This window comes from Ailuropoda melanoleuca, chromosome 14 (genome assembly GCF_002007445.2).
Source record: "Ailuropoda melanoleuca isolate Jingjing chromosome 14, ASM200744v2, whole genome shotgun sequence".
Taxonomy (NCBI): domain Eukaryota; kingdom Metazoa; phylum Chordata; class Mammalia; order Carnivora; family Ursidae; genus Ailuropoda; species Ailuropoda melanoleuca.
In genome coordinates, this window is record NC_048231.1 from 87,234,501 (window position 1) to 87,245,511 (window position 11,011).

The 11,011-nt window shown below is 35.6% G+C and overlaps 1 protein-coding gene across 11 annotated transcripts in view; it reads right to left on the reverse strand.

Moving 5' to 3' along the window:
- TCF4 (transcription factor 4) overlaps nt 1–11,011 on the reverse strand; it is a 349,754-nt gene that overhangs the window by 337,331 nt on the left and 1,412 nt on the right. For 8 of the 11 annotated variants that reach the window (XM_019794601.2, XM_034642406.1, XM_019794595.2 and 5 more), the window contains exons 2-3: nt 10,813–10,904; nt 9,098–9,170 (exon numbers count right to left, since the gene is read on the reverse strand). In XM_019794601.2, coding sequence (XP_019650160.1) covers nt 9,098–9,170; nt 10,813–10,884 — 145 coding nt within the window. In that variant the 5' untranslated portion in view covers nt 10,885–10,904. The remainder of the gene's footprint in view (nt 1–9,097; nt 9,171–10,812; nt 10,905–11,011) is intronic. The other 3 variants (XM_011218994.3, XM_034642407.1, XM_034642405.1) reach the window with 1 other exon arrangement.

The following is an 11,011-nucleotide window of genomic DNA, read 5'->3' on the forward strand; positions in this document are numbered from 1 at the left end:
GCAATAAAACTATCACATTTCCCTCCCTGCTTCTGAACCAAAAGATGTGGCACTGGTGAGGGTGATGATAGTGATAGTAATAAGAATTATAATGATGAATTCTTGCATTCTGAAAATATTGTTAAGTATGGTATAAGATCCCTACTAAAGTTCACTGGAAAGTTTCAAAGTATTTTTTTCGGCTTTCAGATGCAGGCTTGCAGGTTCTACTGCTTTGTGGATATGAAGCAGCTATTTTTTTCTCCACAGTAGCTATCATTTTGGCTCAAGAAAATTTCCATAGCTGAAAGATGTAATAGAAGAGTCTGGACTGGGAACATAAAAACCATGATTTCCATCCTGACCCTATCATTAAAAACAACATACTTTTGGAAGGAACTGGATTATAATCATTAATACCCCCAAGGAAATCCTAAAAGCAGGAAAGAAAGAAAAAAGGGGGGGGTTCCAAACTACGGACACTGCAGGTGGGATTCCTTGCAGGTGTCCAGACCAGCGCTGACTCCACAGCAGAGCTGAGGAGCCTCTCTTTCTGGAGAGCTCTTTAATCCACCCTTTGCAATAACCTTCCTCTGGGCCTGCTTCACAGGGATCTTGACACAAAACGCTCAGTCCCAATGTCCCCATGTGTCAAAATGCTTCTCCTTCCCTTCAAGGATCGGAATCGATTTGTCCACGAAGCCTTCATTATTCATTTCCCTCCAAAAGAAATAATTTCTATTTGTCTAAACTCCAACCACATAAATGGCACTTGTCTTTTGGACACTGAATATTAATAATGTATGTGGTTTTCTATACTTTCCTGTAAGAATCTATGCCCTCTTGGGGCAGGACCTATCTCCCATAAGTCCCTCTCCATCCTATAATTGCTAACACAGGATTTTGAGCATAGCATGTACTAAAAATATCTATTAGATGAACCATCAATAAAAATTATGATAGGCAGATGAGTAGCTAGATAGAAATAGCATTCTATCTCTATTGCCAACATATTAAAACCTAGGGGGGTAAAATAGAAGCTATGCTGCAAGTCTCCAGATAGGAAGAGGAATAAATATACCTTTCTAAACCATACATTATCAATTTTTACTCATCATAAGTAGATATAAGACTAATTGCTGACAAGGTACATTGGTATGTGCATGTTTTCATGTCTCGCTCTCCAGCATTTCACCCAGCATCAAACTGCAGTGTCCAGAACTCTTATTTCCATATTCTCCTTTCTATGAGCTAGGTCTTTTCCTAGTTTAACAGTCCCTAAATATCTTGTATTTAAGTCTTGGCTTGGGAAATTTGAGATTAAAAACCTTCCATTTGGATGTTCTGCAATTCAGCTAAGTACCTCAAAAGGGAATGTTTAAATTAATGGAAGATTAAAGCAAGGAAGAACATTCTAGAAGGTATTCTGTAATGGGGCTTTGTCACCACCTTCTCTTTTTTATTGGGAAAATAGTCTTTTCCCGGGGGGCTGAAAGTTTATACGCCAAACATCAGTCTAGTTTAACTATTTAAAGTTAAAAATGTCAGAGGAAAAAAAAAAGTTTGTAATGGAAATGCTGACATGCCATGAAGTAAGGAGGCATAAGCAGGTGCTCCTGGAACCCAGGGTCATAATTCAATCAAGCTGTATTTTGACGTCATCTGTTATAGAAAAAAGCCAAATGGTTTATGAACAGCACCAGAACCCCCAAGATTAAATTACAGCCCTGATATTTAATCATGGGTCTTACTTTGTTATTTTTAATAACACAATACATTTTAACAGTTATTCGTCAACTGCCTTAGCCAAATTAGAACACGTGATGACAAGTGAGCCAGATTATGATGTCCATCTCTCATAATCTAAATTTTTATTATTTTTTCAGAAATGGTAGATTATACATGTTTTCCTCCTCTTAAGAAACATACAGTTGGTACCAACGGATTGAGTCCAAACCTTAATTAAAAACAGCATGGGGTCTGTGACCAGCGGGTCAGGACATCTGTATTTGTGTCCTATTATAGCCAATAACCAACTGTATGATTTGGGCAAAAGACATTTAATCCTCCCAAACCTTGGCTCTTTAGCTAAAAAAATAACAGAGCATCTCTAAAGTCTCTTATAAATCTAAATTTCTATAAATTAGTTATTTTAAAATCAAAATTGTGTGGTTCCTTTGAGATTCCCTAAGGATCTAAATGCAAAAATTTTATAGCTGAAAAGTTGATGAATTTTTTAAAATGACTCTGATCAAAGAGGCATTTTAGTACATGAGAATTTGTAAGCTAAAATTTTTAGAGGCAATCAGCAAATGAAACAGGTTCTTTAAAAAGTAATGTACAAATACTGCTGAACATGTGAAGAGTTGTTTGCAAAACAAATGAATACAGGCACATCCAACAATGGATTGCAGTTAATAAACTACATATAGTAATTACCACCAATGGCAGTCTAGAAAGTCATTCATTAAATGTTAATTGTCACACAAAAGTACAAAAACATCCATTTGAACAATCTTGTGGCTGCACCTTTAAATAAAATACTTCCTTATGGTCCTGAAATTCATCCATATAAACTGATTTTAAACACACCTGGGTATTTGATATGCTGATTAACTGGGCCTTTATTTATTTTGCAAATGAAAGTAAACATGACAACCTTCTTCAACACTTTTGCTATTCCTCTGAGTCGGACATTTAAAAATAGTATATATATTGCTTATAACAAAGCATCAACCGATCTTCTCTAAAGATTAGATGAGTACCTCTCAAACATCTCTCTCATAAGCATTAAGAGGCATATGGTTCAAAAGTGTCCACCTGAAACCCATGTGCAAACTCACCGTTAAGTATAAATGGGCTCAAGGATTTAGAAAATGGATAACCCAAGTGTAAGCTTGTAAATTTTGTGGTCATTCTCGAAAATTTCATTCAGAGTAATAAGGAATCATTGACACAAATAACCTTTAAAAAAACATAACCCTATGATGTGCTTTACTTTCTCTAGTACTTAGTGCTATCTAATGAACTTGGAATAACACCTGGTCATAAAATATAGCTCATAAAATAAAAAAATAAGGAAGGGGGGATTTTTTTCGCTCCTACCTAGCTTCATTTTGATGCTGTATCTGTGCAAGATCTGACTTACTCAACATATAGATTTATATTCTAAAGGTTTGGCCAAGAACATTTTGGTTCAAGACTTGTAAACTGAAGAACATTTCAAAACACACCATGTTCCTTATTAGGCAACTTGAGATCTGTTATCTTGGCTTATGGGAACAGATCTAAATAGCATCATAATACTAAATGTTGAAAATCACAGGCCTGGGGCCACCAGGACTCAACTCTGTGCCTTGGACGAGGTTGCAAACTTCCAATATAAAATGTAGTTTACCATTAGGAGTAAATGTTTGATCTGTAAAGCTTACAAAATTACTTTGTTTATCATAGCAGATGAAAGCAAAAAGGAATAATTTTAAGCTCAAAACAAAACTGTTTATATGACAGTCTTTACTGCTCCATGATTCTAAGCATTTAAGACAGATTCGAGCAATTAACAGCATAAACTTTCATTACATAGTTCTATTATATATGTTTATGTGACTTAGCTGTTCATCTGTTATTTAAGTGATTTTCTCATTACAATAGTAGGGTAAAGATAATTTGCTGATGCTGTCAAAAATGTTAAGCATTTCTGTCTCAACAGATCTTGGATCCCCATGCTTGTTTAATGCATTTTATTTACTTAAGTCAGTGTCAAATAGAGTACTGCTTCTTCCTTCTGAATTTAGAAAACGTAACATTTTAAGCACATGTCTGGTAATAGACACATCAAAACTTCAGAACTGCTTATTTTAGTGATGCAGATGGAGTTTAGGATTATTGTTCTTGAATATTAAGTTTCAAAGATCTAACAACGAACTGCAAAACTTTTTTTTTACAGTTAAAAATAGTAAATCTTTATTTTTTAGATATTAACAGAGGAGGCTCAATTACCTCAACTTTTGGTTGGATAAGGTACATAAAAATAACTGAAAATGAAGTATTTTCGTGAGCACCCATGCGGACTGTCTATTCACAACAGAACGAATGCACAACTTTCAAAAGATCTACTATATCCTCCTCATAATAAGAATAATAATGATAATAGAGAAACAGACTAAACGATATTGCAATCCAACATAAAATAGAAAGCCAGCTTATCTGGATACTAAGGCAAGAAAAATATCATGGTTTATATCATTATCTTAAATATGTTTTTATTATTTTTTATTTTTTTATTTTTAAAGATTTTATTTATTTATTTGACAGAGACAGCCAGCGAGAGAGGGAACACAAGCAGGGGGAGTGGGAGAGAAAGAAGCGGGCTCACAGCAGAGGAGCCCGATGTGGGGCGCGATCTCAGAACCTTGGGATCACGCCCTGAGCCAAAGGCAGACACTTAACGACTGAGCCACCCAGGCACCCCTTAAATACGTTTTTAAAAAGTGTTTATCTACTCTAAAGATCAGGAGTAATATTACATGCCAAGCCTCAATAATATATTCTTACGTCTACATAATCTTGAAAAATAATCTATATCAGAATATGTGTGTATGTGTGAGAAGGACATTGAGTTAGGCAGACCTGGGTTTAAAACCTAATTCATTGCTGGCTGCTTTGAGAGCATGTCATTGAACATCTCTGAATCTCAGTTTCCTCATCTATGAATTGAGCATAGTAATCCTTACATCTCATGGTTCTTGGAAGGATTCAAAACATACAGTAAATACAAGGTGCACAGTATGCCACTTGACATATTAAGAAGCACTTCTATTTTGTCAGTGTCATATCCATCTCCATCTATTATTCAATCTTGCAAATAGCCACAGGGGAGGTCAGGTAAAAGAGAATGACCAATAATCCAAAACACAGTTCTAAACCTTAAAAAGCATTCAAAGGGCACATGCACATGCAGAAGCAGTATCAGCACACACATCCTATACCCTATTATGCGACACAAATTATAGAAAAACACAGTAGTAAAACCAGAGTTATTCCCATAAAGGATGTGCAGAGCCATAAAGAATTAGCAAATCAAAACTTGTTTTTTAGAATAGCAAATAAAGGCACAGGTGAGAACCTCAGTTTTCTTTGGCTGTACAAGGAAGGCACTGGGCTGTCTATTCTTAGGGGGTGGCTATCCTCAAAATTCTATGATTCTAATATAATGGGTTTAATGTCACTTTCCCTATTTTTAAATCTACTAAATTACTCTGTTCCTTACAAAAAAGCCATACCACCATTGTGAATTGTACTACAATAGTAAGGCTGTTTTAAAACACACACATACACACAAATACAGACACACACAATTAAATGATTCTACTCAACAAATGCCTTTAAGGAGAGATCAATTTTTTTTCACACCATAACCATGAACTCAAACTGTAACGGATAGAAATTAATTCCGGATGCTGACCATTTGAATTTTCTCTGTGATACAAAAAGCACCCGTTGGATCCATTTTTTTTTTCTCCCTGAATTTACTAAATTGATGTGTCATTTTGGTGTTATGTGGATAGAGGTTAACTAACCTCTACGAACATCAAAAAATGCTTCTCGTTTTCCAAAAATGACCACGACAGGGATGTGGTGCATTTTACTGGGGCTCTTAATTGTTCAAACACCCATTCATTTGGCAATCTTTAACGAATACTGAACACCTAAGTAAAACTAAACAGTTACGGGGGAAAAAGCTCAACTTTTAAAAACTGAGACAGGAAGATGTAGTATCCATCACAGACTAACTGTAAATACATGTAACAGATGTGACCAGGGCTGTTCTTGAGTATAGATCATTTTAGTGGCCCAACTCGAAAACTACTTTTTAAAAAGATGCCAAAGCTAGTATGTTTCTCTTTTGCTCATAAAAGACTCAAAGGTAACCAGTCTTTTTGTTACAATCAAAAATTTACCCCCATTCATCAATAAATTATAGACTCTAGATGCATTTTTTTTTCTTTTGGTGACTTTGCCACCCTACTTTTTAATGAGAATAATTTTCCAATCATCCAGACATGTGTATGCTTTTAGTTTGTTTTAAGATCAATGATATAATGGATATTAAATCCCTTTATATAAGTTACCATATAGGTTACAACTATTTCTTAAAAATAATTCCAGAGCCCACCAATTCATTCTGTTAAGGTCATCAAAGCTCTGAACCATCATGCCTGAATTGTTTTAGTGCTCTCTGCTGAACACCTGCAAACATCAAACAAAAACTGCTGGTCCTTTCCTGGGTTGACAAAAGCCTTTCATGTGAAAAATGCTCCCTGGGAATGTCAGGCTATAGCTCAGGTTACATTCCATTCTCCCTAGCAGCTTCACCATTTCTTAAGGTGGTAGGGAAAACCATGTTCGTGAAATGAAAGATTAAAGGGAATATGGCCACTTTATTTTCATTCCCACATTGCAAATCACGATGGAGCATCCCATATTAATCAATTCAAAAGCTATTGGGAACTTTAAGCATGAAATATCACCATGCCCCACTTTGAAGAAATTTGGCTGGTTTTGCAAATATGAACAGTTTACTTACTTATAGTTTTGGTCTTTTTTTTCTTAGACCCAAGTTTCAAAGCTACCCATGAAAGGGACATCTGAGCCTACTCAAGACAATGGATATTAACCTGAAATAAATTTACATAATTATTTCTCTGTCCAAAGTTTCCTAGTTCATCCTTCCAGTTAAAGGGCAAAGTGCAGTTTTCCTGATTCTTCTATTTGATATTCTTTAAAAGAGATTTATCTTTGTTGTAGAGCGGAAATATAAGCCATTTTTTTCACTAATAGCCCTGTGTTCAAATACGTCTTGAATAGATGAGAAAAACCAACACTACAATCTGTACTCCATATATTATAGTCACCATCATACTGCATTGGATGAATACCCTGCATTTTCAATCCAGCTGCCAGAACAAAATAGCCACTACACTTTTTTACCTTTACAAGTAAATATTTGGGCCTGAAAACTGCAACTGTGTTACACTGTAACTTAAAGTTCAACACCTAAAAATAATTACAGCATCTTTATTAGAAATATCATAACACCTCTCACTGAGAATGAAATCTCTTCTAGGATTATGTGTGTGTGTATGTGTGCTTGTGTGTGTTTGTGTGTGTGTATATTTGTCTTAAGAACTGTGTAAGTTCAACATATAATCACTTACTAAAATGCATTAATACATATTCATAATTATCCAGCCTGTACTCTCTGTAAACACTTAAACATCATAGCAAGGACTTTATTGAAATGTGAACACAGAAAAGGGACCAGATGCACAGTTGTCTTTTTAAATGTAACACAATTTCATGCTTCTAAATCACTTTACTTTATTAAACCATACCTAAACTGATACACTTAAGTTATTCCAAAAGTGTCAGTTCTCACAGAGTGCAAAAGAGTTTTTTGCACTTTGAAAGCAGTCTATCTCTGGGCCTTTCTGACATAATCTACTTTTAGATTTAAGCTGAATACACATTTTCTTAAGTAAAATCATGAAGAAAATTACTGTCAGAGATAAAGTTACTGTTTTGATACTGTCTAACATGAAAAATTAATTTGTCCACAAGAGATACTTGTACTGATCTTTACTACAAAGTTGTGTAGAGAATACTACACCAAAATTTGGAAGACATAATACCAAGACAACAAAAAATGTTAAGTCCCTTAATGAAAAATATAACAGGGTCTAAGACAGCAAAACACAAATATACGGTCAATAGTACTTTTAATAAAAGTGGACCCCCAAATTTAAAAGATAAAGTAGATATATAGGAGGCATCTTATATTCTCTAATATTATAAATCAAATTATAGAGATAAAACTTAGTCTTATGGGGGCCAGAAGAAGAAGTAACTCATTTAGAAATGAGCAACTTTTAAAAGCCACTAATTTTATAGAAGCATACCAATTATACAAATCATAAAGGTGAACAGATTTGTTTCATTGCCAGAGCATCAAATGAAAATTAAGAGATGTGAAATTATATTCAATAGTTAACAGAAAATTCCACTGGCATCTCACAGCTAAAAGATGTCAACATTTAACAGTCTGACTTAAGAATGGTACTCTGTCTAATGTAGTGTTATTTACCACTGCCAGAACTCCTAAAATACTGCAGCTGCTTAAAAAGCATAAATGGATTTAAGCCTTAAACCTAAAGGATAACAGGAAACCATGTATGCCTCCTTTCTATATGAAATTTACTAGACCAAAAAAAAAAAAAAAAAAAAAAAAAAACAAAACCCACAACACCAGCACCATTTTAAGTGAATATCAAATTTTCAGTTTTCACTTTAATAAGAGACCTTCAGGGAGTCCCCTATTAAAACTCCTCCTTAGATGCCAGATAATCATTGCGCACACAGATTCCTTTGTGAATAGCGCTAACATCTTTTTTAAGCATCACCCAAAGACCTTTCATTTATAAAATGTAAAAGTCCTTCCAAATTTGCAACTTTAAATATAGCAAAAATTCACTGCACAAGGAAATGCTTAGGGAAAAAAAATAGCTAAAGCACCAAAAAGAATATTTTAAAGATAAATGAATCCATATTTTGCTTTCAGAGAGAAAGAGCCTCTCTATTTACAGCTATGGTTTACTATGCAGCATTCATCTGCAAAATTAAGTGCTCACTTCTTTAAAAGGATTAATTATACCTAGTACCTAATAATTAATATTATTTACAAAGGATTTTCCCTTTTTTTTGAGAGTGAGATTTTCCCCTGTATTTTCAAATAGGGAAATAAATTCATTTTCCACATGTCAACACTGGCTTTATCTTCACGTGTTTGATTACAACTGTATTAGAAAATTGCTTTTAAATTAAGTAATGGCATTCTGAGACAGTTTCCTTGATTGATTAAAAAAAAAAGCCTAATTTTAATTTTGCAAAAGATAACATTTTGTGTAAGTTATACTACTGATGGATAATGAAATAACCACATCATTACAAGGCTAAAATTTCAATGACTTTTTCAGAACACTTCAACAGAGCCAAAAATATACATTGAGTGAATAAACAGCTAAGAACATTTAACTACACGCTAAGAAAAGAATGTACATACTTGAGCCAGTAAAATGTCCACTCGCCAAAGAAGTTGGTCCATTTTTCCCACTGCTCACAGGAGGTGAAAACATCTAAAAGAAACAAAGAAATATTACTGTCGAAAAGAAGACATTTGTGCCTTCAGAGTTTGTCAAAGATCTTTCATACTCTTACCAAATAGCTTAAGAGTTTATGCTAAGGGTTCATTTTAGTAAAATACATCACCATCCAACTTAAAACTGAAACAAGCATAACATTACCAGTCACACCCCCCCCCCTTTACCACTCTAGTCTTTCTTTTTCCTCAGGTTCATTAGATTGCCAGCACTAGGCAATACCGCTACACTTTAAACAAACACAGTCCCCATAATGTTATCAAGATTCAAGTTGGAGGGCAGCGGCCTCTCTAGAAAACACTAGTTTTACAAAGGAGAAGAACAAAGTTGTTTGTTTGATATTGAAAACCTTGGCCATAAACGTGGCAATGTCCATTTCCATCCCGTATAGGATTTGCCTGTCATATGTGAACCCAAATAAATATAAAAGTGCCACCTGCACTAAATTCTCATTTCGTCTCAAACATGAGAGCAATTTGTAGCAAGACTCTCTCTCTCTCTCTCACTCTCTCTCACTCTCTCTCTCACTCTCTCTCTCCAGCATTTATTTCGACCCTAATTGGTTTCCCTCTTCTTCGACGTATCTAGTGGATAATGCGCACCTTCCCTGAGTCAGAGCCTGCAAAAAGCAAAGGAACGAATGGAGAAAGTGCAGCAAGCAGAAAGGGGGCTACAAAGCTGCCTAGGGCTACGTTTCCTGGCAAAACTTCCGAAAGCCATTTCTCCAGAAGAAGGTCCAGAAGAGCGGCGGCAGCAGCAGGAGCAGCGGAGGCGGCGGCGGCAGCAGCAGCAGCGGCAGCAGCGGCAGCAGCAGCAACATGAAAGAGCCCCACTTAGAAGGCGGTTTGGATTTTATTTGTGTGTTTTGTGGATTCTTTTTATTTTGCTTTGCAAATGCATCTTACACCAAACTCATCTGGCATCAAAAATGAATGAATTACCCTGACAGGTCTGGGACTTGGTTTGGGAAAGGGAAGCAAAGGGATGGAGAGGGACCAACTACAGCCGTAACACTCCACAAGTGTGTAAGTTTTGCTTTGTGCTGATCTCACGACTGTAAATTTACCAAAACAGTCTAAAGGATTCTAAAGAATGTAGGATGCTCAGCACACATCTACGACTTTTCAGAATCCTAGGAAAAGATGTAACTAACAGAACTACAGGTCCTACGAACCCAAAGCATCATCAATTTAAAACTTTAAGAGAAAACTGGGTCTCCTATTTTCTCTTTTCCATTTCCAGAAAAAATAAAATAAAACGAGTAGTGCGCAAAGTATGAGTACTCTCATGTTCAGATAAGGCCAAGTTTTAGGGTTGTCTGTCCTTTCATTTGGGGTAAGATTCCACTATTTTGGAGGTCCGGTGGGTAGGGAATTCAAGGCAAGTAATTATACTCTGGGGGAAAAAAAAGGAAAAAAAAAAAAAAGCCTGAATCGTCCATCACACCCAAAAATTGTAGTTAAAAACTTATCAAAAAGACCTTCATGTTTGCCAAGGATTCAGCCAATTAAAAATTATTCTTGTCCTTTAGACTACTATTGGTTTCTAGCTGAAGTGTTTGGGTTTTTTGTTTTGTTTTTTTTCACAGCTGTTGTTAGTTTCCACCGTTCTTTCTTACCGCACTGAAATCCAGTAAATCACTCAGCTCTTTGTCCGTCCCTAAGGCAGCCATTCGCTGTTGGTGATGCATTTTAGCAAAATCACACAAACCTAGAAACATGGAAATAACCGCAATCAGAAAATCCAGTCCCAATCCTTGGAGAAAACACAATCGGATTTTTGGAGACTGGGGGGGTTGGGGGTGGGGATGTGGGGGC